The 27,499-nt window shown below is 33.3% G+C and overlaps 15 protein-coding genes across 15 annotated transcripts; 10 read left to right on the forward strand and 5 right to left on the reverse strand. All coding sequences in view use genetic code 12, as the record gives it.

Annotated features, from left to right (window-relative positions):
* Positions 1 to 119: 119 nt before the first annotated feature.
* Positions 120 to 3,596, forward strand: CDC15 (serine/threonine protein kinase; the record flags this gene model as incomplete). Its single annotated transcript, XM_049409596.1, has 2 exons — positions 120 to 2,783; positions 2,889 to 3,596. The coding sequence occupies 2 exons, from the start codon at positions 120 to 122 to the stop codon at positions 3,594 to 3,596; spliced, it is 3,372 nt and encodes a 1,123-aa protein (XP_049266159.1).
* Positions 3,597 to 3,864: 268 nt separating this feature from the next.
* PEX2 (ubiquitin-protein ligase peroxin 2) lies at positions 3,865 to 5,157 on the forward strand (the record flags this gene model as incomplete). Its single annotated transcript, XM_049409607.1, has 2 exons — positions 3,865 to 4,408; positions 4,610 to 5,157. The coding sequence occupies 2 exons, from the start codon at positions 3,865 to 3,867 to the stop codon at positions 5,155 to 5,157; spliced, it is 1,092 nt and encodes a 363-aa protein (XP_049266160.1).
* Positions 5,158 to 5,246: 89 nt separating this feature from the next.
* J8A68_000552 (uncharacterized protein) lies at positions 5,247 to 7,307 on the reverse strand (the record flags this gene model as incomplete). The annotated part of the gene is made up of 1 exon (XM_049409618.1): positions 5,247 to 7,307. One exon carries the CDS (start codon positions 7,305 to 7,307, stop codon positions 5,247 to 5,249), a length of 2,061 nt encoding a protein of 686 aa, XP_049266161.1.
* A 247-nt stretch (positions 7,308 to 7,554) lies between these two features.
* Positions 7,555 to 8,232, forward strand: J8A68_000553 (uncharacterized protein; the record flags this gene model as incomplete). The annotated part of the gene is made up of 2 exons (XM_049409629.1): positions 7,555 to 7,842; positions 8,032 to 8,232. 2 exons carry the CDS (start codon positions 7,555 to 7,557, stop codon positions 8,230 to 8,232), a joined length of 489 nt encoding a protein of 162 aa, XP_049266162.1.
* A 359-nt stretch (positions 8,233 to 8,591) lies between these two features.
* On the forward strand, positions 8,592 to 9,470 carry J8A68_000554 (uncharacterized protein; the record flags this gene model as incomplete). The annotated part of the gene is made up of 1 exon (XM_049409640.1): positions 8,592 to 9,470. The coding sequence occupies one exon, from the start codon at positions 8,592 to 8,594 to the stop codon at positions 9,468 to 9,470; it is 879 nt and encodes a 292-aa protein (XP_049266163.1).
* A 299-nt stretch (positions 9,471 to 9,769) lies between these two features.
* On the forward strand, positions 9,770 to 10,519 carry CDC21 (thymidylate synthase; the record flags this gene model as incomplete). Its single annotated transcript, XM_049409651.1, has 1 exon — positions 9,770 to 10,519. The coding sequence occupies one exon, from the start codon at positions 9,770 to 9,772 to the stop codon at positions 10,517 to 10,519; it is 750 nt and encodes a 249-aa protein (XP_049266164.1).
* A 258-nt stretch (positions 10,520 to 10,777) lies between these two features.
* On the reverse strand, positions 10,778 to 12,403 carry SGO1 (Sgo1p; the record flags this gene model as incomplete). The annotated part of the gene is made up of 3 exons (XM_049409662.1): positions 10,778 to 11,182; positions 11,480 to 12,140; positions 12,192 to 12,403. The coding sequence occupies 3 exons, from the start codon at positions 12,401 to 12,403 to the stop codon at positions 10,778 to 10,780; spliced, it is 1,278 nt and encodes a 425-aa protein (XP_049266165.1).
* Positions 12,404 to 12,635: 232 nt separating this feature from the next.
* Positions 12,636 to 12,965, forward strand: DAD2 (Dad2p; the record flags this gene model as incomplete). The annotated part of the gene is made up of 1 exon (XM_049409674.1): positions 12,636 to 12,965. One exon carries the CDS (start codon positions 12,636 to 12,638, stop codon positions 12,963 to 12,965), a length of 330 nt encoding a protein of 109 aa, XP_049266166.1.
* Positions 12,966 to 13,099: 134 nt separating this feature from the next.
* On the reverse strand, positions 13,100 to 14,512 carry J8A68_000558 (NUP133; the record flags this gene model as incomplete). The annotated part of the gene is made up of 1 exon (XM_049409685.1): positions 13,100 to 14,512. One exon carries the CDS (start codon positions 14,510 to 14,512, stop codon positions 13,100 to 13,102), a length of 1,413 nt encoding a protein of 470 aa, XP_049266167.1.
* A 102-nt stretch (positions 14,513 to 14,614) lies between these two features.
* J8A68_000559 (uncharacterized protein) lies at positions 14,615 to 16,543 on the reverse strand (the record flags this gene model as incomplete). Its single annotated transcript, XM_049409696.1, has 2 exons — positions 14,615 to 15,511; positions 15,815 to 16,543. The coding sequence occupies 2 exons, from the start codon at positions 16,541 to 16,543 to the stop codon at positions 14,615 to 14,617; spliced, it is 1,626 nt and encodes a 541-aa protein (XP_049266168.1).
* A 272-nt stretch (positions 16,544 to 16,815) lies between these two features.
* Positions 16,816 to 17,891, reverse strand: RPF2 (rRNA-binding ribosome biosynthesis protein; the record flags this gene model as incomplete). The annotated part of the gene is made up of 2 exons (XM_049409707.1): positions 16,816 to 17,809; positions 17,878 to 17,891. 2 exons carry the CDS (start codon positions 17,889 to 17,891, stop codon positions 16,816 to 16,818), a joined length of 1,008 nt encoding a protein of 335 aa, XP_049266169.1.
* A 2,997-nt stretch (positions 17,892 to 20,888) lies between these two features.
* AAT1 (aspartate transaminase) lies at positions 20,889 to 22,208 on the forward strand (the record flags this gene model as incomplete). The annotated part of the gene is made up of 1 exon (XM_049409718.1): positions 20,889 to 22,208. One exon carries the CDS (start codon positions 20,889 to 20,891, stop codon positions 22,206 to 22,208), a length of 1,320 nt encoding a protein of 439 aa, XP_049266170.1.
* A 645-nt stretch (positions 22,209 to 22,853) lies between these two features.
* Positions 22,854 to 23,681, forward strand: J8A68_000562 (uncharacterized protein; the record flags this gene model as incomplete). The annotated part of the gene is made up of 1 exon (XM_049409729.1): positions 22,854 to 23,681. One exon carries the CDS (start codon positions 22,854 to 22,856, stop codon positions 23,679 to 23,681), a length of 828 nt encoding a protein of 275 aa, XP_049266171.1.
* Positions 23,682 to 24,276: 595 nt separating this feature from the next.
* Positions 24,277 to 25,889, forward strand: J8A68_000563 (uncharacterized protein; the record flags this gene model as incomplete). Its single annotated transcript, XM_049409740.1, has 3 exons — positions 24,277 to 24,315; positions 24,790 to 25,453; positions 25,507 to 25,889. The coding sequence occupies 3 exons, from the start codon at positions 24,277 to 24,279 to the stop codon at positions 25,887 to 25,889; spliced, it is 1,086 nt and encodes a 361-aa protein (XP_049266172.1).
* A 223-nt stretch (positions 25,890 to 26,112) lies between these two features.
* On the forward strand, positions 26,113 to 26,727 carry J8A68_000564 (Ty1/Copia family ribonuclease HI; the record flags this gene model as incomplete). Its single annotated transcript, XM_049409751.1, has 1 exon — positions 26,113 to 26,727. One exon carries the CDS (start codon positions 26,113 to 26,115, stop codon positions 26,725 to 26,727), a length of 615 nt encoding a protein of 204 aa, XP_049266173.1.
* Between the last annotated feature and the right edge of the window lie 772 nt (positions 26,728 to 27,499).

Genomic DNA, 27,499 nt, shown 5'->3' on the forward strand with positions numbered 1-27,499 from the left:
ATTTTCAACAATTGTAAACAAAAGTTTTTTACAACCAAAGTGGATTTCATTTATTTAATTCTTCTCTTCTATTTTACTAGAGAATGAATATATAGTGAAAGACAAAACGGGTATCATAAATGAAACTGGTGCCGTATAACAAATTTTCACAATTACAAGATGTGGGTGACTTACATGTATCAACTCATTTACTGTCTGAAAGTACTATCAATAAAAACAACAAACCTAAAGATTTGAATAAACATTCAACATTAGCCAAATATCAAGAAAGTAGTGTTCATATGGATTTGGAAGGACTTGAAATCAACGAAGACCTATCATTTTCAAAATTCTCACATGGCTCTGGTGAATCAGTGATATTATCAGGAATTAATGCCACCAATCCAAATTCCGTTAATGAATCTCCATTTGTCAAAAGAATCCGAGATTCCATGGACGTTAAATTTGATGACAAGTTTGATAGCAACAAGGTAAATGATAGACTTAACGAATTCCAAAATGAAAGAATAGTATATCCCATTGGGGAAAATAGTAAGAGTGAAGATGAGAATGGGGATTCACCCTTTGTGGTACATGTTGAAAATCATGAACAGAAGCTTCTTCATAGTAATAAACTCAGAAACAAATCAACAATACCAAATGACGTGCCTCCTCGAACTAATAAATTAATATCAACACCAAAACATCAAAGAACCTCATCTGTCAAAGTTAGCTTAACTCCGGCTCAAAAATTTGAAAAACGAAGCAATACAAGACTGGATAATGCATTGGATAATTTCGAATTTATTGAACTTGTGGGTATTGGTGCCTTTGCAAGCGTATATCGAGCTGTTAATCTAAAAACGAACCAAGTTGTTGCAATAAAGCAAATCTTGTTAGAAAAGGATCAAGATGTGGGGATTTTAATGAGAGAAATAGATCTTTTAAAGATCTTGAAACATCGAAATATAGTAAAATATCATGGATTTGTGAAAACTTCAACTTCATTAAATGTATTATTAGAATACTGTGCAGGCGGGTCGTTAAGACAACTCTATAAAAAACTAAAGAAAGGTCTTCCAGAATCACAGATCATCAATTATGTAAGACAAATACTATTGGGATTAACTTACTTACATGATCAAGGGGTAGTTCATAGAGATGTCAAAGCAGCCAATGTCCTCTTGACTGAAACGGGGGACGTCAAATTGGCAGATTTTGGTGTTGCAACGCGAATAAATTCCCAGCATTACACACTTGTGGGTACTCCAAATTGGATGGCACCTGAAACTGTATTGGGAGGTGAAGGATTATGTACAGCCTCTGACATTTGGTCTTTGGGTGCTACAATAATAGAACTATTCACAACTAATCCACCGTATCACGATCTTAATCCTATGGCTACCTTGCATGCAATTGGAACGGATGAACATCCCCCACTTCCTAAAAATATTTCCTCAGTTGCTAAAGATTTCTTATTGGAATGTTTTCAGAAACAACCAAATCTTCGAATAAGTGGCAAATTATTATTGAAACATAAATGGTTATCCAATGGAGTTAACAGTGCAAGTAATTCAAGATTAGCAAACTCTAATATTCCACGACCTGGTAAGCGTCCAAGTATTGAATTGAAATCCATTAGAATGTATTCGGAAGCAAATGAAGAGAATTGGGATAATGATTTTGCTGAAGTTAAGATGCCTAAGTTTCAGATTGCGTTAGCTCCAGATCTCCTACATATAGATGATGTTGAAACGGAACTCCAGCAGGATACAGCGATGGTACAGCCACCGCAGCTGGTAGCTTCAAAGTCGGAACTTTTGAATAAGTTTGCGGAAGATGATGACGAATTAGAAGCAGACACATCATCGGTATTTCCAAACTTGAAGACCAAATTATTAATTCATCGGAATGGAAATACAGAAGAAGAGGAAGAAGCGGAAGAATCTGATCCTTTTTTGAATATTGATATTGAGAATTTTAATACGAATGAATTGGAAATACAAAGTAAAATGGAATATTTAGTGGTTAGACTTTCAAGAAAATTGGATCAAGCTCATCTGGGTAATGAAGAGGCAATTGGTTCATTAGTAAAACTTACAGGAAGGATGTTACATCTTATTAAAAAATATCCAATTCTGCATGATATATTTGTTAGAGATCATGGTGTATTATCATTATTGGAATTATTGGATAGTCATCAAGAAATGCCTCGTCAACAAGAATTATGGTGTCATGTACTTTCAATATTGAATTATATTTTTGAAAGTAACGTAAGTTTATTTGAGAATTTTTGTTTTCTTGGTGGTATTCCTGCAATCGCCCATTTTAGAAATGTAACTTATGACCTTCAAGTTAGATTACAAGTGGCAAGATTTGTTGGTATTTTGAATACATCAGACAAAGCATTATCGATGTTTGTATCTTGCGGTGGTCTCCGCTTGGTGTCAAAATTTGTTGAAGAAGATTTGGATACTACTCCAACGTTCCCCTTGGTTTCAATTGAATGTATTCATAATGTTTTATCAAAGGATTTAACCAGATCGAAATCTGATATTTGTCGTATTTTGTCGAAATATGGGGTCATTTTTTGGTTTGTCGTATTATTGAATAGATTGCTTAAGTGTGGGAAAAAGCCTTTGGGTAAACAAGTCACGATGGAAGAAATTCAAACTGCAATTGACAGAATAGTGGACATAGTTAAATACTTTGAACAATCTGAAGCCAGAGTACGTGTTTCAATTGCAAGTGCCGATTTATTCAAGTTGATGATTAGAATTCAACTAGTTAATGTTAAGTTAGTTGTTAACCATTAAGAATTTAAAAAGTTTAGGTACACATATGTTTCAGACGCATTAAAGCATTTATATAAAGCGGATATTTTGGAATTTCTTGTGAGACAACTTGAGATCTATACTCCAGCTAAGAAGAATTACAAAGAAGTGATAAACATCGTATCACCTATTATATATAATTGCATTTCTTTGAATCAAATAAGAGCGGGAGAAATAGTTGAATTGGGAGCTGTTCCATATTTGAAAAGTTTATCAATTATCAATTTACCATTCAGACAATTCATATTACCATTGGTATGTGAATTTGTATATTGTGACTCTAAAGTAAGGTCAGAATTACGTAAGAATGATATTCTTAGTATTTATTTCAATCTTATCTTAGATCCATATTGGCAATCCAATGCACTTGATTCGATTCGCCAATGGCATCAAAGTGATCCTCGTCATATAAGACTTGATACTCCCAGAGCTGCTGAATGTCTTGTGGCCGGATTCTTAATTCCAAAACCTTCCAATATTGAATCAACATTGGACAGCTATTTACAATTAATGACTACAAATGCAAAGGTCACTAAGTTTATGCTGAATGCTACAATAATTAATAATATTCTTATGAAACTTAGTATATATAATAAGACGCCAGTTATTCAATTGCTGCTTCTAAAGATTTTGAAATGGTTATTACATTACTTGATTGGCATGAATCAATTAGCTGAAACAAATGTTTCTAATCCAATTAAGAATACTTTGACTTCATTGAAAACTAAAAATTCTTCTGTTCTTATTGAAGAACTAGCACTTGAGATTATAGATTTGCTTTAGAGAATTAGAATTAGAATATATATGTAGATATATATAGTATTAATGTATTTAAAATGGAATATGGCTGCGAAATCCTCATAAATAAAACAATTTAACCTCGGTTCTTCCAGGCAGGAAAAAAAATCTTGTTGATCTATCATGTGGTGTGTGGGGACGGAACATCAAATTTTGTTTTTTGTCGAATAGTCATAAGACCATCGATAAGTTCATAGACAAAGACAACAACGAAGAAATATAGAATAACAGTAGCAAGCGTAGTATAGTAAAGATGATTCCAATATCTTATCCATCACCAAGAGTTAGTCAGTTAGATGCAAGTATCTTAGACAGTGAATTATTCACATTATTAAAAGAACAATTATCATCAATATTTCAATTACATAATAACAGTAAATATTCATTTGGTCAACACCCAGAATTATATTCACTTTTACTTAACTTGGTAATATTCAGACAAACCATTTGGAAATCAGGCTCTTCATATGGTTTATCTTTACAGAATTTAAGATTAACTGATATTAAGAATGGTAAGATAATTGGTAATTCAAAAAGAGGATTATTATTAGCAGTATTGATATTACAATATTTATATGGAAGATTACAAACATATCTTTATGGATTTGATGAAAGTATAGAAGAGGGTACATCCAGTAATTCGATATCTACCAAACTAAAAAATTATTTGGTTAGCAATAGATCCTTAATATTGAATAAAATCGATAATACGTTAAAACTTGCCAATTTGATAAATTTCACAGTATTCTTAATCGATGGGAAATATCCATCTGTTGTACATAGACTATTTGGGATAAGTATGGTTCCAATACTGTCTGCCTTATTGAAATTCACTGGGGATAGTGTTAATTATGAATTTCAAAATCGACAATTAGTTTGGAATGTGATGACTGAATTCTTAGTATTCATATTACCTAATAATGTTGAGTCCTTTAATCCTTCTTACTGTTCCTTTAATAATCCATCCTTATAAGATTCTTCACATCTTGATATTCAAGTGGGACACGCACCTACAATTACCCCATATACTAATTTACCTATTCATGAATGTGCAATTTGTCATGATAACAATAACCAAGCTTCACTGACTGGGGCAAGAACTTTCCCATCTGCGGGCCCAGTGACGAATCCGTATATTACTAATTGTGGACATATATATTGTTATGTATGTATTGCTGCTCGTTTCAATATGATAAGTAAAGGTGGAGAAGATTTACCGTGTCTTCGATGTGGACAGAGACTTGAATGGTTCCAAGAATTAGATTCAGATGAACAAGCAATTGACAAGGATGCTATTACCATAGCAAATGAGCAAGAAGAAGACGAGGTAGATGAGGTGGATTTTGATGATAATGAGAGTATTGTGAGTGACGATGATGGCAACCTTACTCCATATGACCCAGGACATCTTCTGACCAGTAGAATAGATAGACAGATGAGTTCAGTGTCAGCTATCTTTGATGCTGATAGTCATGAGTCGACATCTAGTGAAGGAGAATTTAGTGAAGAGGAAGATTTTGAAGAAGAAGCTGCTGCATTTATGTAAAGTGTTGTCTTTTTCTGTCTTTATATTTATTTTACGAAAATGTAATTACTTTCTAATATACAAACGCTAATAAAAGCTATACGATTTTATTAAATGAGTTCTAATAAGAGTTTTGCACCCTTGTCATCTTCGGATAAGTGTTTCTTGTTTTTCTTCAATGCTTTTTGAATCTCTTGGAATTTAGGAGATTCAGCTAATTGTAAAACCTCAGCAACAGAAACAAGAACAAAAGCAGGTTGACCGCTTGTCCAACTTTTCAACTTATTATTGTCTAAAACTTCATCAGCGATTCTTTCGGCAAATTCACTACCAGTACCATTGATCTTTTCTGAATCAGTTGAGATCAATTTCTTAGCTTCATTATCCCACTTGAATTCATTACCTTGAATCAAAGCCTTTAATAATCTTGAGATATATGGTGCTTTGTTGAGTAAATGGTAATCTTCGAGAACATCACCTTGGACAGTACGCTCAAAGATTGCATTTATCAATTCGGGTCTTAAATTGTTATTGACTTCTTCAACATCAGCTGAAGTGAGAATTAACTCGGTGATAAATTGAGCTGCCATATTATTAGATAATAATTTCTCCAAGGTTTTTTCAGGATCTTCTGAATTAGTGGTTGACAAAATTGCTTTATAAATCAATGGGATTGCTTTGGTTGCCAATTCTGTTCTTTTTATTTCTTGAGGCTTCTTAGAAGTCTTCTTATAAGCCAATTCTTCATATTTCAAGATTGTCTTCTTCACAATTGGTGAAAAGTACTTTCCGTCCAATCCCTTTAATAAATATAACATTGGTCTTCTTGAGAATTTATCTTGAATGAGTCCTGGAAGTAATTCATTGGTAAAGATTTCTGCACTGAAAGATTTATGAAGTAAAACAGTATCATCCACAGTCATGAACAATGTAATTAAAACAGTGTTACCATATTCATTCTTTATTAATTCATTAGTATGATTCTTTAAAGATCTTATAATAATTTTACGTTCTTTAGCATTAGCCAAGGCAATTAAATTACATGCAACTTCGGAACCTTCCAGAGTGTGTACTAATTCAGCAAATTGTTCAGCAAGTAGATCTATAAATTCTCTAATTTGTGAATCATTTACTTCAGTATCATCCACCAAAATACTGATATATTCTCTCATAGCTGCATGTAAAATTTGGAACCCTGTAGAACCTTTTTCAACAGATGCTTTGATGGTACCATACAAATTAGCCATTATTAATTGTTTCTTTTCTGACAGTTCTTTGATAACTTCCAAAACGGTCTTTCCTTTTCCTGAATCGGTGAAAACAGCATATTCAGACCCCCAAAATTCTCTAATCATCTGTTGCCTTTGTTCACCAGTAGAATATAAAACGAATAAATCTTCAACAACATAAGCACCTTCTTTGTGTCTCATTAATTTACGTAACTTCCCGTGTAATTCATCAATAATAAGAGTTCTAGATTCTTTAGATCCATAATGCAAAAGTTTAATTAATAAATATTTCCCATATGCAGATGTTGCTAATAAGTAATAGTTCCCTTTTAAAGATTGAACAATTTTATCTCTTCTTTCCTTACTGGAGTATTTCACCAATGTTTGGACAATACGGGAAGCATCATGCTTTAAGACTAAATCATTAATAACATCTTTAGATAATTCCCAAACTTCATTACATAATTTATCACGAACTTCTTTTGGTGGAGTTGGTTTTGTGACTCTTAATTTTTCCCATAAATTCTTAATTTGTTGAACTTGAACACCTGATTTTCTTTGTAATTTACGTTCAGCTAATAATTTTCTTTGTTCAGCATGTTGTTCTGCTGATGACTTCTTGTTTGGATCAACTGGTTTTTCAACTCCATCTTCCTCATCGAATTCTTCTTCATCTTCATCTTGATCTTGTTTTGCATCTTCGTCCAAGTCATCTAAGTCATCTTCTTCCTCTTCCGATGAGCTGCCTTGTTGGCCTTTAGAAGCATCGTCGATATCTAAATCATCTAACTCATCTTCTTCAGAACTAAGGGAAATATCACTTTCACCAGATTCTTCAGATTCTTGTTCAGATTCAGAAGGTGGAGATGGAAGCTTTGCTTTCTTGGATGGCTTTTCAATCTTGTCAGCAGAACGCTTGACTCCTTTAGTCTTGACTGCCATTGCTTCTATTTGTTTTGTTAATAAATGGTTAGAATGATAAGAGAAAAGGATCTTTGTAAAATTATATTTGCAGAAGTAAAAAAAAATTCTGAAATGATCATCGCATAAGTCACGTGAATTAAATTTTCATTTTTCGGTTGAAGGTACACGACTTATTCGTAAAAGATTAGAAATTTCCATAAATCTAATTCGATTCATGAGAACAATTGCCCCATATTTATCTATTAACTTAAATTGAATAGAAAATATGTTTAAAGGATTAGTGAGAAAGACAATACCATTAGTGGCTTTTGGTGTAGGGATAGCAGGGTTCCCTCGAGATTGGAGAGCTGGACACCCCCAAGATACAAAATTGCTTCATATTAATGAGGAAGTATTACGACAAATACAATCTACAAAAGAATATAAACAACTTGAATCAAACAAATCACTTAGACAATATAACTCGAGTAATGCATTCCCAGGACAACATCATAACAATTATGTGGGGACTGGACTTTTATTTGGACCTGATTTATTTGAAATTGATCCAATTGTTAAATAACTACTTCTTTTTCCACTTAACTGATCAAAAATAGTAAATCCTCTATTCTTAATAAGTCAAGATGGACAAATTCATAATGGAGTAGTATCTACAATATTAGATGAAGGTTTATGTGCTGCTGGATTCCCATTACTTCCGGCAAAAAAGGGAGTTACCGCAAAACTACTGATTGATTTTAAGAATCAAGCTCCCCCTCAAAGTACAGTAGTATTGCGGGCAAAAGTTAAAGAAGCTAAGGGAAGAAAAGTTGTTATTGGAGGTTATTTGGAAACATTGCCACTTGATGATAATAAGGCAGAAAAGCCGTTGTTAATTGCCGAATCGACTTGCATACTTGTACAACCAAAATGGTTTAAATATTTCACATGGCTTCAGATTTAGATGGAGTGAGTCTCGTATAGTCAATTGTATATAACATAGTAGTAGTAACAGTAATAATAGCAATATACGTTTATTTCATGCAATCGACGTCATTGCTATTTTTTTGAAACATATAGCAATCTAATCAGTGCCGCAACTTCCGTTTTAGGAAATGCCGATACGTTGCTACCATATAACATGAAATGAAGAAGTATTGATGTCACTAAAGCAAACATTGCTCTAGAAATCACTATGGGATATATTTCCATGAGCTCCTGGGTGATGTTGAATAAACTATAAATAGGGTCAACTCAGCTCTCTTTCAAAATGTTTCAGATGTATTCTTCTTCTCTATTAAACAAATAACAAAATACAAAAAAATGGCTCTCGAAACACACAATCAATACGATATACTTTCCTCCACTAATAAGCCACCTTATGACCAATTCAAAGAAGATGCGGTAGATGCATCTGAAGAAGCCCAAGAAGCTGTTGTAGATAAGAAAGAAAGATTTAAAGAACAAACAAAGCAAACTGCTCAACAAACTAAGGATGATGTTAAAGCAAAGACTGCCGAAGCCAGAGAAATGGTAAATGAGAAATACGAAGATGCTTCAGACACATTAAAGGACAAAAATGAACAAGCTAAGCAAAAGGCTTCAGACGCTTATGATCAAGCTGGAGACTACAAGGAACAAGCTAAACAAAAGGCTTCAGACGCATATGATCAAGCTGGAGACTATAAGGAACAAGCTAAGGCTAAGGCTGGTGAAGCTTATGATCAAGCTCAGAATAAGGCATCTGATCTCCAACAGAAGGCCTCTCATAAGGCTAATGAAGCCTATGACCAAGCTGGAGACGTAAAGGAACAAGCTAAGGCTGATACTACAGAGTCTCTTGGTCAAGCTCAAGAAAAGGCAGCCGATGTTAACCAAAAATTATCTGAAACTGCAGATGCCGCTTATAAGAAGGCTATGGAAACAAAGGACCAAGCCGCTGAAAAGTCTGGTGAATTATACGATCAAGCTGCTGAAAAGTCTGGTGAATTGTTACTAGTTCGACGACTCTTCAGACCACTTAATATACTTGTCCGACGTCTACAACGTGAGAAGGTGCAAGAAACTATTTATGATTCTGCCCAACGTGCTACTGAAACTATTAAGGAGTATGCTCAGCTGGCTCAAGAAGCTGTATTTGGTGAATCAAGGGCCCCAGGAACTGGTCCTAAAGGTACAGGTACTTCTGATAATGCTTGCTAGTTGATTTTTAGTTTCAGAGAGATAGTTCATCAATCAAATATAATAACTAAATTTAACTTATAAATACAAAATGAACTGAACTTTATCGTATCTATCTAACACCATTTAGTGTTTTAATTCATACATTGCTTGCTATGAAATTCTTATGATTGCGAAATTTTTGTTGCATTTTGAAAAACGCGTCTTCATTTTTGTTCACGCGCAATTGAGTTTCTTTTTTTTTTAAATATGATTCATTCATCTGATCTTCTTTCTCTCACCACCAATATACACCCTACCAACCAACCAATATCAATAGTATGACCGTTTCAATAAATAGTGCTGAACAAGCGTATCTTGATTTATGTGAAAGAATCATCAATGAAGGTGAATTCCGTCCAGATAGAACGGGAACAGGAACAAAATCCCTCTTTGCCCCACCTCAATTACGTTTTGATTTATCCAATGATACTTTCCCACTCTTAACCACGAAAAGAGTCTTTTCCAAAGGTATCATTCATGAATTATTATGGTTTATTGCTGGTTCAACCGATGCCAAATTGTTAAGTGACAAGGGAGTGAAGATTTGGGAAGGAAATGGATCTCGTGAATATTTGGATAGATTAGGCTTAACCCATCGTCGTGAAGGTGATTTAGGTCCAGTTTATGGATTTCAATGGAGACATTTCGGGGCTGAATATGAGGATTGTGATGCTGATTATACTGGAAAGGGATATGACCAATTGCTCGATGTGATAAAGAAATTGAAAACAAATCCATATGATAGAAGAATTATTATGTCAGCTTGGAATCCTCCTGATTTCCCCAAAATGGCCCTTCCTCCATGTCATGTCTTTTGTCAATTTTATGTCAGTTTCCCAGGTGTTACTGAAACTCCAGAATCAAATTCCGAGAAGCAAGCTAAAACAACCGCAAGACCAAAATTATCTTGTTTGTTATATCAAAGATCTTGTGATATGGGATTGGGTGTTCCTTTCAATATCGCTTCATATGCTTTATTGACCAAAATGATTGCAGTACAACAACTATACCTGACACCACTTAAATAAGTATGGTACCCACTACGAGTACTTTATTTAGATCATATTGATGCTTTAAAAGAACAATTTTCAAGAATTCCTAAAGAATTTCCAAAATTAGTTATTAGAGAAGAAAGAAAAGATGAAATCAAGTCAATTGATGATTTTAAATTTGAAGATTTTGAAATTATTGGATATCAACCACTTCCAGCAATCAAGATGAAAATGAGTGTTTAAGTTTATATATATATTTAGCCCATTCTGTATTAATTTCTATGTACCTTTATTTTATGTAATGCTAATTGTGCTACTACGATTCTTTCTGTTATAGCTATGTTTTTGGTTACTTTCTTGAATGTCGAAATCAAATACTGAACCATCAAGCACGTTTTCTTGGTCAGCAATATTCGACGATGAATCTGCAATTTTTGGTTTTGATGTAATCTTAGCTGGTTTGCGATCGGTAATTTTATCTCCCTTGCCTTGATGATGGTGGTTATTGGCATTGGTAACATTTGATAATGGCTTTCTCTTTGTCGACCTTTCCAATTCTGGTGACTCTGATTTTCGTTTCTGTGAACAGGTACTGGGTCTGCTTATGGCATAGTTATACATATTCTCACCCACGGCGTCAAGCAATCCAATTGATTGTCGTCTTAATTTAACACCCAATGGTATAGGTTTGTAGTCGATCTCCTTTCTGGCCCTGCCTGATCTTCTAATCCCATGAGAGCTCCTACTTAGAAGGTATTGAAGAAAGAAGACTACGAGGAGAAGTAAACCTCAGAATTTCTCTATTTCTTGCTTTCTATTCAGAGACTCATTTGAAGTTGCTGTTTCTTTACGCTTTTCGTCTGGCGCTTTTTTTGATCTTGACTTTTTGGATTTCTTTGAAGTTGATCCTACAGCTTTCTCCTTCTTGATATTTTGATGCAGATACAGAAGAAATGGACCATTGAAGGGAAAGCAAACGAGAACTGGAAAGGATACATTTGCCTCACTTATGTTAGTTTTCGAAGGCTTGGTGACACCGATGTTTTCATTTTGCTGAGTTGGTGGGACCTTATTCTGTTCCGTTTTCATCTTCTTTGGGTTAACTTTTAAAGTAACTACTACCAGAGCAGTAGTGGTTGGAGTTACCGCAGATTTTGCTGGAGGTGAAGGAGTTAAAGCTGAAGGAGTTGGTGGTGTCCATGGTTTGTTCATATCGATAAGTAAATCATTATGCAGTTCCTTTCCCTCAATTGTCAGTTCTCTCTCTTCCAAAATAGTAGAAACTTTATTTTCTTGTTTCTCATCTCTTTCATCGAATGAATCTCCCAAGAAATCATCCTCTGAGTCATTTATTGACCTAACTGGAGTAAAATAACTTACTGCTTGTGGTTCAGGCGATGCAGATAAATTGAAGGCTGGGAATGAAGATCTTCCAACTTCAATTGGAGTGGAAGTGATTGGTCGACAAAGCATATCTGCAATAGATGACAATTCCTCATTTTCAGGCAATCCTTGATCAGATCTAAGCTTTGTAAATGCATTAATCATTTCTCTTATGCCGAATATATATTTAGATTCAATGGTTCGTAGTTTTTCATCTGGGATTGATTTGTTGTTTGTCATTTGAGTAATTTTACGTTTTAGCAATCTCAAAAGCCTAAGATTAAGATGGACAAACCTAACATCAAGAACTTAGAAACAATTATACATGGCATTTCGTTTAGCTAACTCTCGATTCTGTTCAGCATATATCAGTCCGTAATTGTTGCTGGTGTTGCTATTGCTACCGCTACTGCTGGTATAATGAGATGATTGTGATTCTTGGTGAGCATTTAAACCAATTCCCCCTGTAGAATACCTGGAACCTCCCTGAGGTAGGACACTTGGACTTAAAGTCAGTGATGATGCTATTCTAGCCATCTTTGCTTATTCCAATGTTGATTTTAGTTGTTGATTGATTGATGCAACATTTTTTTTTGTAGATTTCTATTTGTTTCCAATTCTTTTTTACATTTGTTTAGAATCAATAGAGCAAAATTGTGCGCGCGTAAAATTAAAAATTCATTTTATTTTAACAACATCACACATCTTCTTTTCATAGGCTGTATATGGGGGTATGAATGTAATACTTCTATAGGCACATAACATCAGCATGAATAAAAGTAAATATGAAGAACAAAATGCTGAAAAAAGAGCAAATCTCGAGAAATTACGTCAATTTCGTGATTTGATGGATGAAATGGGAACAAAATTAAATTCAATGGCTGATCAAATGGATCAAATGAAATCAGGAACAGAAAGTGTTGCTGATATGTTGGCTACTTGGAAAAGTGTTGCTCAATGTATATCACTTGGTTCTTTGGGATTGTTGAAATATACTGAGAATAGTCTGGATTTGTATCCTGAACCTTTATTAAGACTTCGATTGGAAGGGGATGAGAAAGAAGTGGAACAAGAAGAAGTTGAAGAAGAGAATGATTAGATAAATTAATGAAAACAAATTCCCTGTACAATAGTGTATCATAAATAGTACTTTTAGAATTTTAGATTCAATGTCATAATGTACAAATTAATTTTTTATGAAAGTAAACATCTAACTATATAGACTTATATCTATTACAAAGAAAGTTTAACCTCTTCTTTAACTGCTTCTACCCATAATTTGAAATTCTTATTCCTTTGGTTGTTGTTGAGATACTTCCTAAGCACACTAGATAACGATTCATTCAATTGATTGATTGTAATATTATCCTCATGTTCATCTCCAACAACAGGATTTACCAATAATGTATCAAGTCTCTCTATCAATTTTGATTCCAACTTGATTTCTTTCAAGGTGTTAAATAAAGTTGAATCAACAATTTTCTTCTTATTTATTTCATCACTAACATTCTTATTATCCCATTGCATAAACAACTTCTCACCTTCACCAATCGTCAATAATCGCAACCAAACAACACTAATATAGAAATCGGCAATACTTTCATTCTGGAATGATTGAGCGACTCGTAAAGCATTCGCAAATCCCATTTTTTTAAGCAACGATGGCTTCAAGGTAGTTAATAAATCTATCAATCTTTCCGGTGATAACTGGATTCCTTCAATAAACGATTGGAAATATTGTTCAACGACAGAATTAACTAAGCTATTGTCTAAATCATGATTAACATATGATTTTCTAAATTCTTCGAGCTTTAACAGTTCAAGTTTTATTTGTCCAGCGAGGGCATTATAAACTGCCTTCTGATATCTAACTATTTCCAATTGCCTTTCAATTTCGGAAACCTTTTCATCAGTAATCTCGGAAGATTGACTAGCTGCAATAGTAGCCAATTTTGCAATTGAATATTTAATCTCTCGATTCAATACCTTATCTTTAGGTTTCAAATTTGCAGATCTCACGAGTGCTTCGGAAGCAGTTATGAAATCTTGATCCAATAATGATCTAATCCAAGACACATTCGCGGTCTTATCAGGATTCTTTTCGAAATATTCAAGTAAATAATGTTTATAATTCATAAAATCCAACAATAAAGGTTGTATTCTTCCAGTCTTCAAATAGTATGAATATACGCTTGATGCAAATGAATATCCAAACATTTCAAAATATTTCCCATAAAGTTGATTGATTTCTTCTGTATCTGATAATTCTTCTCTTTGTGATTCAAGAATAACCACAAGAGAACCGAAGGCACGATATTGCTCAGCAAGAACAAGCGCTTCATTAACTAATCCCAACCTTAATAATGCTTTAATCCATTCGGTCTCTTTGCCATTATACCAATGTTTATAATCCTTGAGGATTTTACCTGATGGTTCATGTTTTTCCATATATTTGATAGCACAAGTAATAAAATAATACAAGACTTGAACAATATGATGAGCATTTTCTTTAGTTTGTTGACTGACGGTCAGTGTTTGTTGTTGTTTCTTAACGAATTGTTCACTAAAGATTTCTTCGACACGGATAACTAATCCAGTATCAAAGATCCAAGATTTGATTGCCTTGAATTCTTGAATATTGGCCATGTATTTCATTTCATTTAAGTAAACACCATCATATAATGTCTTAACGATTTTTCTTAGATACTTCCTACATCTTTGGCGAACAACCTATTAGAGCAGTTATTTTCAAGAAAGGATTTCATTGATGGCATCAATTCGTCTTGAGAAAAATTCCCGTAAGATATTTTCGTCACCACCTTTAATCTTAATATTTGAGTTTTTGATAACTGTTTCCAAGATCTGTTTCAATTTAATTCTATTCTCATCGGCATCTATAGTTATCCATAAATTCAAAGCTGTATTTGCCTTTTCCAAATTCTCGACTAATTTAGGAATGATTTTCAATGTAAGCAGTGGGAAATTTCTATTGCAATATTCAATTAATTCTTGAAATAAATTAACTTTACCTCTTGTTAAATCACCAATAGTTGGGAGGACCTTGGGCATATATGCCGAAGTTGAAGTCATTAATTCATTAATTATCAAGTCAATAGCTGATAAAATCAACGATTCATCGAATTTTTGCGATAAATCAAATTCAATCTCTTGAGAATGAGAATAAAAGATCCCTTGTTCAATATGAGACTTAACAATCAATAATGGATCAGAAATATCGGTTTCATTAGTTTCCATAGAATCTTCATCGTATGATTCTTGAGGGAATTTTTCCAATCTCAATATTCCGTAGTTTTTGGTTAATAATACAATTGCTGGATTCGAATTTGATGATTGATTTTCATATCCGCTTCCAATTATTTCTACACTTGATTTCAATCTTATCATATCTTCCCATCTTGGTTTATAATATGACACAAATGTAGTTCTGGATTCAATATAGGAAGTATTCAAATCGGTGATGATTATTGAATTGTCAATAATTACAAAGGCGGTCTTACCTGGTTGTGGTAAATATAATTTTGGACTTGAGGATAATTTAGATCCAGGATCGAATCTCGTCAATTTATGACATCCATAAAGCAAGACTCCTGATGGATCAATTTTAATTGTTAATAAGAATAAATTCTTTCCTTGGGTTCTATATGGGTCATCAACATGACATAAAGCAAGATAAACGTTGTTATATTCAAGCAAGGGCCATATATCCAAAAATAAGTTCAAATTTAATCGTGGACCATTTTTGGGAAGTTATGATGAAAGTTGTATAGCTAATAAATTCTGAGAGAAAGATCTCTTTTTATCAACATATGGTGAAACATTAGCCGAAAGTAAATTATAATTGAATAAATAAAAGTTCCCAATTGAATCTTGAATAATAATTTCTTGAGTGGTTCCATGATTAGATATATTTCCTGATCTAATACATACAATCTCATTTGAATCTTCACTTGGAGATCTAAATATTTTAGATAAAAACAGGAATGAACTTGGAGCTGATAATAATTCCATAGTGGATAATTGAGGTTTACTCTTATAATCCCTCAATTGAATTAAAATACATCTCTTCCAAGAAGTAGCAACGGCAATACCTGCAGGTTCGACATTTTCAGCAAGAGTAATATATTCTCCCTTGGATGTATTTATAGGAATATTCATCTCTAAAGATCTATCATTAATTAAACCTAATGTAGGTGCATGTTGAACACTTTCATAAAACTTAATCAACCCAGAAAGAGAATCAATGATGACCAAACCAGGATCTTGTCCTGTTCCACTTGATGGTTTGGTCAAGATTGCCAATGGTAACTCGAATTGAGGTTTTTCAATTGGGAATTCGATGGATAATGGTGATGAATCAAGTGATTTGTAACTCCAGACATAAATAGAGTCTTCATTTATGACAAGTGAATAATTTGATTCATGATCAGAATATGCATTGGAAAACAGTTGATCGGATGATTTGAGTTGCTTGAAGACTTTGGGAAGGGCAGGAAATCGAGATACACAGTAATGTTTATTTTTAGTCAATTCATAACAGCCTGACTTTCTGGTGATGTCCGTTAGCGTGTTGTCTAGTGCCAGTTGTGGTTTTGTTGTAGAATCAGCACTTACTGTCGGTGATTGACTCTGACGTGCTCTGAATATACTCCCTGACATATTGTGTGTTGTAGAGTGACAGAATGAAATAGTAATGGTGAATTGTTGATGTTTGATGAAATCGATGCTGCCAAAAAAAATCTTTATTTTTTCAAACTGTATGATGAATTGACTATTGGTAGCGCAAAAATACTAATATGGAGATACCAGTATGCTAGAAATATCTACAAGCAATATATAAGTTAGAAAGAAAGAGAGTATTACACTGGTAAAGGCAAGATGGAGAATATTGTCATCTTTTATTGTTAAAACTATTATACTAATATACACTTTTATTTTCTTTGTTTCTTTGGTTGAGGTTCATCATCTTCAATATCACTTTCAATTTCATCAGCAAAGTCATCATATATTTCTTCTTCACCTTCTCCATCTTCATCCTCACTTAATTGATCATATTTAGCTTTCAACCCCTTCATCTTTCTAGTTTGTAATTTACCTAAATCTTGCTTACCAACATGAATTTGAGCCACTTTATCACCCATGAAATCAGTAGAAACATTCTTCTTTTCTTTAGGTTGTAATTGTTTAGGTTTTCTATAAGCTTCCTTTTCAACTTCTGGAGCAGGAGTCAATCTTCTTCCAATCTTAAAATCGAATCTTGGTCCAATTTCATCTAATTCAACTCTTGGTAATTTTTGTCCTGATCTATAAGTTTTTAATTTATATACTCTAAAATGTAATAATGGTAATGACTTTTCATTATTTAAATCTTCAATTTCTCCAGCAGATAATGCAATAACATATTGTAATCCAGCAACATCTTGTAAATCAGTTTCTTCACCTCTATAGAAATCCAAAAATAAAGATTTTAATTGTTGAAATACTGGATGGTTATCAAATGCAGGACCATTAAATACAAACATTGGTTTTAATCCAATACTAAAAGTTAATTTTTTAAAATCTTGTAATAATTTATGATTCTGTTGAATAGATAATTCAATCATATCAAATACTTTATGATTAAAGAATCTTGTGAAAACTAAAGTATTTGGACGTTTCTTATTATGAGTTGAAAATACCATTAATGAACTATCATTCTTTTCAGAAAAGAATTCTAATTGGGCAGCATCTTCAAACGGACGTATTTCATTCTTTTTCGAGAATTTCTTAGCTTCTGGTTTCTTAAGAGCCATTAAATCACACATGGCATCATGTAAAAGTTTATTACTGGTTGCTCCTGGGACGAAAAGAGCAGACTTTGTATTTTCCACTAATTTAGCTTCTTTCTTTGCAAGAGCTCTTTTAGAACGAGCATTTTTTGGTTTACTAAAAAGAAATGTTAGTATTCTGCTATGCTAATATTTGTTATTTGTGGTGTTAAAGGATCAACATACATTGTTCTAATCATTATATCTACTGCAAAATCAACTCCAAAAAGGTTTCTTCTATAGAGAAAGACTTATCAAAGGGATCAAATAAAACTAACTCAGAATTAAAAAAATTTCCAGATGCTCATCTTAACAAATTTATTTTTCCACTCATTTTCGGTGTAATAGAAAAAAAAAATAGCGCTACCAATATACCATTTAAACTATTTTTCATTATTAGCAATCCAAAAAATTATGCCAACCATAATTGATTATTTGTTAAATATGATCATTTCTGTCTAAATAATACATGTAGGTAGCAAAAAAGGTCGTACCCGGATTCGAACCGGGGTTGTTCGGATCAAAACCGAAAGTGATAACCACTACACTATACAACCAACTTCCGAAATTTTGGAAAATGCCGCTTGTACGCATCGTTTCTTTTTAATCACGTGACTGGTTTTGAATATGACTAATTTTCCATGCAATATCTACACAATAATAAGACGTTGTTCACGTTCAATGATTCTATGACTCTTTGAGTATATCCCTATACAGTATGTTTTTAATTTCTACTTCATATCATGGTAGAAATTATTCTTTTCAAAATTTGAAAATTTTTAGCAAAAAGTTTTCAATTCATCTTTTTTGAGGCAGAAACAAAAAAAAATTCAGAAATTTTGTCAACTTCTTCTTCTTGATGGGCTAAGATGTGTGATAGTGACTATCAGACTTATACTAAGATAGAGTTCTTTTTTGCCTTCATGACGTTTTTTGGATGGGATGATTGGCATGGAGAATGGGTTTTCCATAAATTTCTGAGTCTTGAGGTGGATGTCCCTGGTCTTTGAAAGTTGAGGATGGATGAAAATCGTCATTTTACTATTTCGGGATTAGAATTTGCCGCTCAACTTTGGACATATAGTTGGTTTTTGATCAAATTATGAAAGCATTGACTCTTTCAATCCAACGTCGCAAGTAGTCAATCCTACAAGGTATTCCCCCAAAGTCGAAGTTCAAGAAAGAAAACCAATCAACATATCAATCCTCTTTTGCAAATAATGTCGTCAAGGCCAAAAACAGCTTTCCTTTAGAAATCCGTTGGAACAATTAGACTTGTTCAATGGCAATTGCGACAATTTAATCTTCAACGCGACATCCACAGATGATCTAGAGGTAAACTCATTTTGCGTTGTCTACGCATGTTCGAATGAACTCTTAGTAGTGCTTGAGTGGAATCAAACATGAAAACTGTTTTAGTTTGTTTTCTGATTGATTCTATTTTAGTCCAGAATCATCTGGCTGTTTACTTGCGAATTTCCAAAACTGAAGGTAGCACTTGCATTGAGCATTATAGAAAGCGCTTCTCAATTAGACTTATTTTGGGAATTCGTATAAATAGTTCAACAGTAAAGCATTGTCCAATTTAACAAAATCCATCAATTGCAATTTTACCGAAAATAAATCCTCAACGTATGTACCTCAATTGATTCAGAATTCTCGATCCGCTTATTCCCGCCATCAATTTCCCCAAAATCAGTTGGGAGATGGAAGTGGGGATTTTCTATTGTTCATTTAATGCCGATCAGTTTTTTTACACATGAAATGATTGCAGCCAAAAAAAAAGACTGTTAGAACAGCCGCAAGAAACCGAGGAATATTAGAAGTTGATCCACGGGAATATTCTTGGATAGATACGATCAGGATAATTGCACGAAAAGAGTCTTCAATTGATAGAAATGCTAAGGAGAGGTTTGAAAACTGTGTGTAGGGGCTTACCATTCTTGAATTGAGTTGTAGTTGTGTTAAATTGAAAGTCGACATGGAAAAATGAAAAAGAGGGGCGGCGAGGGAACACAGTTGAAAATCCAACTTTTGCATATCCTATAATTGAACGCTGAATGAGTATGTCTTAACGGGGCCCCAAGTGGTAAGTAAGAGAGAGAGAGATACAGTTTTATTACTAATGAATTGAAGTGTGGCTCTAAATTAATAATGCGAATTCAAATTAACCAATATGAACGATGTGATGTTAAACTCCGAAGAAGGAATTTGTCGAAATCTAAAAAAAAAGAAATCGCCTTTTTAAGCCTGTTAAGTAATTTTTTATTAAAATAAGATTCACCTACCATTTTGAAAAAAATTCTCAAAAAAATGAATAAGAAGCGCATGTCTACTCTGAAACACTCAAGAACTTGGATTATAAATTTAAATCTGAAAAAATGTAACGTACATTGTCTACACTTATATGTGATGGACATATATTCCCGAGGAATTCTAAAATTGAATAGTATTATACATATAGTAATTAGACATCGTGTGTATTACCATGAGTTGTAGAGAATTGAGTCATATTGATAAGAATGTATACGACAAGCGAATCATATTGAGATATTTTGTGGTTTTGTACTCTTAGTTCATACTCATCTCCCCATTAAACCGAGAATTACACAAAATACAAAGAAAAAACATTTGAGCTGGTCTCTTTAGAGACAAGGTAGTACGATTTTTTTTGTCGCTGCTATTGTAATTAAACTTAATTACCGTTGTACATTTGACTCTAACTTTTGATTCCACCCCCCTAATTAAAAGTAGACAGGGGGTGATGACTATTCTGTTTAATTTGCCATATTTTTCTATCGACCACAAGATTAAAAACCTCCGAGAAAGAAAAAGTAAATGTGTGTCATGTCAAGAGTTTTATGTCAACCTTTCCTCGGGTTTTAATATTGATCTGATGTTGATTTGGAATCGACTGTTTCTTTCATTGTTTAAGTAAAAAAATATAACAATTGGAGGGGTATTCATATTTTTTTTTTTTTTGACTCAAGCTTCTCTTCTTCTCTTCTTTCTTCGGTCTTTCGGTAAAACTAAAAATTTTCATTTTTTTATTTATTTCTTGCGGTGTTCTCTTATAAATATTTGAGTCAATTCCCTTCTGTTCAATTTCTTCTCAGTTGAAAATTTTATCTTCTTCTTTCTTCTCTTTTCCTTTCCTTTCTCTATCAATTTTCTATTCCTCCAGTAAACTTCTCATCATGTACAGATCTCAATTGATTAAACAAACTTCTTCAACCAAAAGAGTTTTACAATTAAAATATTTCTCCACTATTAATTCTCAATTATTAAATTGGGGAGAAATTCCATTAGCACCACCTGATAAGATTTTAGGTATTAGTGAAGCTTATAACAAAGATTCAAATCCTCAAAAGATTAATTTAGGTGTTGGAGCTTATAGAAATGCTCAAGGTCAACCAATTATTTTCCCAAGTGTTAAAAAAGCTGAAGAAATTTTATTAACTACTGAAACTCAAAAAGAATATACTGCAATTAATGGTTCAAAGAATTTCCAAAATATTGTTAAAGAATTCATCTTTAATAATTCTGGTAAAGATGCCAATGGGAAACAATTGATTGAAGATGGTAGAATTGTTACTTCTCAAACTATTTCTGGTACTGGTTCTTTAAGAGTTATTGCCGATTTCTTAAAGAGATTTTATTCTTCCTCCAAGATTATTGTTCCAAAACCAACTTGGGCTAATCATGTTGCTGTTTTCAAGGATGCTGGATTAGAACCAGAATATTATGCTTATTATGATGTTTCTAAGAATGATTTAGATTACGAAAACTTAAAGAAATCTTTACAATCTCAACCTGAAAAATCAATTATTTTATTACATGCTTGTTGTCATAATCCAACTGGTATGGATTTAACTCCAGAACAGATGGATGAAGTTTTAGAAATCATTCAACAAAAGAAATTCTTCCCATTAGTTGATATGGCTTATCAAGGTTTTGCTAGTGGTAAACCATATGAAGATATTGTTTTCATTAGAAAATTAACTAAATTAGCTAATGAAAACAAAATCCCAACCTTTGCATTATGTCAATCATTTGCTAAGAATATGGGTCTTTATGGTGAAAGAACTGGTTCATTATCTATCATTACTCCATCTGCCGAATCTTCAAAAGCTGTTGAATCTCAATTAAAGAAATTAATTAGACCAATGTATTCTTCTCCACCAATTCATGGTTCCAAGATTGTTGAAACTATTTTCGATAAAGAACATAACTTATTAAATTCTTGGTTACAAGATTTAGACAGTGTTGTTGGAAGACTTAATACTGTTAGACAAGCCTTATATGATCGTTTAGATAAATCTAACTATAACTGGGATCATTTATTAAGACAAAGAGGTATGTTTGTTTATACTGGTTTAAGTGCTGAACAAGTTATTAGATTAAGAAATGAATATAGTGTCTATTGTACTGAAGATGGTAGATTCAGTATTTCTGGTATTAATGATAAGAATGTTGATTACTTAGCTAATGCCATCAATGCTATTATTAAGAAGTAAATAACTTACAATTAGCTTAGATTAGATTTTTATGAGAAGATGAGATGAGAGAAAAATTACATAGGAGTAGTAGTAGTATTGCATATATATGTTTATGGTATACTCTTGTACTAAGTACATGTGTTGTTTCTAAATAATTAGAATGTAGAGAGAGTCATCCCTGTCTATAGGTTGCATGACCCTTAGTTGGGAGAGAACCCCTTGAATGTAATCTGGGGGTTATGTTTAATCGCCTAAGTTTAGTCACTTATTTAGATTATAGATTTATAAAAGAATCTGAGAAGTATAAAATTAAAATTTGCAGCCCTGATTATTATTATTTTTTTTTTCCATTGGCGGAACGGAATTAAATTTAAGTTTTTTAATTGCCAAGTAAAAGTATAATTTGCAACCTTACTTTCGGTCACAGAACAACACATTAATCCAGTAGGGAATTTAAGAAGAATTGGATTAATTAATGAACATTATGTGTGTGTGAAAGCTCTCTATAAACACACACATACATCATAACCCTTAATTTAATTATTAATTAATTAATTATAAAAACATCACAAAATAATAATAAATTACAAATCTTCCGATCCTTTAATTATTTTTCCTGAGTATTCTTTCAACAATTGTATATCAAAACAATATCATACAAAGATGAATACAACCAAAGCAGCACTTGCAAGAAAGATGGTAGTAGAGGCGCATGTCCTCCCCCTCGGAGAAAAATTAGATCGAATCTCCAGTATTTCAACCAACGCCAGCCGACAAGAATTAGATTCCTTATTCTCCCAAACCATAGAATCAATAATCATTACTCCCAACAATATAATCAACGAATTAATCAGGATTAAATCCTTATTAGACCCTAAGACATTCTATGATCGTAAAATAAGAAGGAAATTGTTGGAATTGGGTGAGAGTTTGGATGAATGGATTGCATTGGGACTGGAAATGGATAGTCTTGCCGCTAGAGAAGTGATTATCATGAAGGTTTTTGCTAGGATTGAATTGTATACTTCTGAATTTAGGGGGATTGTGTGTGAGATTGGAAGTGATTCCAAGGATGAAATGATTGGGTTTTTTGAACAGGATTGTGAACTGGGGGTGTTTAGGAAGGTAGCGGTTCCGAAATTGGTTGAACAACATGATGAGGATGAGGATGAAGATGATCAATCTAGTATTGAAGAAACATCCAGTAATGTCGTTATTAATGGCGATTTTGGGGTTTTGGTAGAGGATGGAGAGGATGAAGAAAAAGATGAGATTACAAAACTTGCAGAAGGTGATAATAATGATCTTCCTCGCTCCTACCAATTTGTTAAACCTTTACTTCCTAAAAAACTTTATAAATCCAAAAAATTAAAAATTGAAGATAAATCTCCAACTGCTGATATAATATTTAATACCTTGATGGCAAATGTAGAAGTAACGTGGAAGAAAATCCTTCATGATTTCTTAGAGAATGGGGTTAAACAAAGTTAAGGGGGGTTAGGGGGGTGTTTGTTAATTACTTAGTAGTATTATTGGCTGCAAAAAAAAAGGGTAACTTGCATAATCGGAGTAAGGGGTTTACAAAAGTGTATAGGTTAATGTTCTTATTTTTAGTTAATACAAACTGTTGATCAGTTAGAGTTTTGTAAGGTAAGTTTTCCTCTTTTCTTAAGGGATTCAGGGATATCCAATTAACTCTCAAAACATAGGTCATCCAAATAATTTTTATGTGTGTAAGAACCGAAAGCCATTCAACTGTCCAAAGAGAACTTATTAGGCTCCGTAGCCTTTTTGGAAGTACTCAACGCGTAAACAATAGTTTATTGAGAGATGGATCTCGTGACTCTATCTGGATACGTCAGCCGTGCTATATTTTTTCATAAACGTGACCAATAAATACACATTCCTCGCAACCACTTTCTATAAAAGGGGGTGCCATTCTATATACGAATTATTTTTGTTACAAATTTTTATTGATCGGCACTGCATATAGCACGTTAGGGGTACAGTCATTGTATACTTGCCGGGTAACATTCAAGAGAAAATCTTGACTCTCTGTCGATGAGAGACTTAAAGTGAATCCACAATGTTGGACTCTGGCAACGATAGGGGACATAACATTTTGGTTTATAGTTAATTGATTTATAGTATTATATTTAAAGAGAGGAAATCTAGGATTTTAAATAGAGCGGTCCAAGATGTGGTAATTAATTCACTTTAAAACATGTTCGCATGTATATGTGTAAGAGACGTTGGTCGTGTAATTGTTAAATTAGAAATGAAAAATTCTCAGTGAGAGAACGAGGAATAAAAATAAGAATTATTTTATAATTATATATTTTGATTTATTTTATAGATTAAGGGTCTTGATAGAAATAATACATATCATATATTATAAGATATCTTCGATAGAGAAGTTTCCATAGAGGCTTAAATCAAGAGTATATCTATTATAGGACCAAATCTTAGCACGCGGGCAAACCTTTAGTTTAAGTCAAATTATAGGTGCGAACAGATTAGAAGTCAAAGTGTCGTTTTAACTTACGTTTTACAAAACTTCCAATGTAGGAGTTCAAGTGAAGTTTAACTCACTTTATAGACTTTGTCTTACAATGCAGAATTAACTAACAAGACCCCAGTATATGCAAAACCACCTAGAGGTTATGTCCCAAAAGGTTTTGAGGTTCCAGAAGGTAAATGTTGGAAGTTGAAGAAATCACTTTACGGATTAAAGCAGAGTGGTTTTGAATGGTATACACATTTCACTAAAATTCTATTGGATATGAAAATGAAACAATGTCATGATGAAAAGGCTATGTTCCATTACGAGACGAAGAAAGGTACGAAACTGATCGTTGCTTTATACGTTGATGATGTACTTATCGCTGCTTCAAATGAAAAAATGATCCAAAAATTTGTGCTGTTATTGGAAGACAAATTTGACTTAAAGTATTTTGGAGAAGTTTCAGAATACCTCGGAACTACATTTAAGAAAACAGAACAAGGGTATGAAATACACCAAGAAAAATATGTCAATGATGTGGTTCAAAGATTCAAACTTGATGAAATTACACACGATAAACGCATACCATGGATCCCGAAGGAATATTCACGAGACAAAGTCGTTAAATCCACAGATAAAGAAAATGATTTCCAAAAAGTAGAGCCACCTGAGCCATTAAGTGAAACTGAGAAGAAAGCATTTATGAAGGGAGTTGGGACATTGAACTGGTTGGTACTAAACACGAGAGCTGATTTGTCATGTATTACACAGAAATTGGCAACTAAGATGTCCAACTAACCAAAGAACCCACAGATCCAGTTGAAGATTTTGAAAAAGCAATACAAGCAAACTGGGGAGCAATTAAAGAACATCGACGTCAACTCACGGCAGCAGAAGAGGCAAGAATCGCCGACGAACTTACCGAAGCTTTACATAAGGAACCTCCCGATCCAGTCGAAGATCTCCAACAGGAACTCAACAAAAATCATGGTTTAATCCGCCAAGCTCGAATAAAAGCTGTAGCAGATGAAGAAGCTAGAATTGCTGAAGCACTCCTTACTAATTCTAATGATGAAGGTGACATAATTTCTGAACTCGATAAAGAATTAGCAGAAATTAGGGGAGAAGAGACCCACATCATAAAACACGTGGACACTGATTCAAAACCGGAGAGTAAGGCAACCCATTATAAATGACAGTGCAGCAGCTGCAGAAACTTATTCAATTTTTCTTGCAAACCTTTGTAGGTAATATCTAAAGGTGTATGTGTGTGGAAGTATTCGTTATTGAGAATTGTTATGACCGCTTCATTATCTTCATATACGTGAGTTTTGTCCACACAGTATCCTAAATCTTTTATAATTGATTTCAACTAGCTAAGTCTTTTGACTGCCATATCTAAACAAATTATGGTACGCAATGGGTTATCTAAAATGTCATAGGAACTTCAAACTTACATACAATCGTGGAAAATTACCAGAATCAGAATCGATATTGGAATGCTTCTGTGATGCGTCGTTTGCACCAGACAAGGATAGAAAGTCAATTACAGGATATGCAATTTACTACAACGGAAACTTGATTGATTATTACACGAAGAAACAACCCAAAATAAGTGACAGTGCAGCAGCTGCAGAAATGTTGGCATTAGATATGGCAGTCAAAAGACTTAACAAGTTGAAATCAATTATAAAAGATTTAGGATACTGTGTGGACAAAACTCACGTATATGAAGATAATGAAGCGGTCATAACAATTCTCAATAACGAATACTTCCACACACATACACCTTTAGATATTACCTACAAAGCTTTGCAAGAAAAATTGAATAAGGAATTCACGATTTCGTATATTAGATCAGAAGAAAACTTAGCAGATGCGTTTACCAAATGTCTACATGCACCAAAATTCAACGAGCTGATGTCAAAAATACTAGAGAGGCCAGATCTCAACGGCGAAACATTCAATCCATCCAAATTAGGTAAGATCCCAGTTGATGCAAATGGATTTGAAATTAACACTGAAGGTCAATAATCAAATCTGGGGAGTGTTCGCATGTATATGTGTTTGAGACATTGGTCGTGTATTTGTTAAATTAGAAATGAAAAATTTTCAGTGAGAGAACGAGGAATAAAAATAAGAATTATTTTATAATTATATATTTTGCTTTATTTTATAGATTAAGGGTCTTGATAGAAATAATACATATCATATATTATAAGATATCTTCGATAGAGAAGTTTCCATAGAGGCTTAAATCAAGAGTATATCTATTATAGGACCAAATCTTAGCACGCGGGCAAACCTTTAGTTTAAGTCAAATTATAGGTGCGAACAAAACATAATTACGTGTTTTTTTACCGCCACAGGTAACAAAATAAATTTAATAGTATCCACAGTTGATAAGAACAATATTTAATTTCAGCTGACATTGGCAATTGCCAACCCACAATTACACAATTCCCAACACTCCCTCTTAATTCATAATTTCTTAACACTAACAGCATCATCATAAGTTAACATACCACAGCACCTACACCAGCTGTTTTTCAGATAGACCATTAAGCAAGAGCATATATCCTCAGGCTGAGAGCTTTTGTCATAAGATCAGCTTTCATTGATTCAGTCGGTACACATCAAAATCCTTAGCAGCTTCCTAACAAAATGATAAATCCTAGCTATATGTTTCGTTCTTTTTCGAAACACCAGATTCTTAGCAATACTAATGGCTGACTGATTATCACACCAAAAGATCGTATCCTTTAGATCCACCTTCGACGCGTCAAAGAGTTGCATAGCATTTCCT

This window comes from Hemisphaericaspora subhashii (assembly GCF_019202705.1).
Source record: "Hemisphaericaspora subhashii strain CBS 10753 chromosome Unknown scaffold7, whole genome shotgun sequence".
Lineage (NCBI taxonomy): Eukaryota > Fungi > Ascomycota > Pichiomycetes > Serinales > Debaryomycetaceae > Hemisphaericaspora > Hemisphaericaspora subhashii.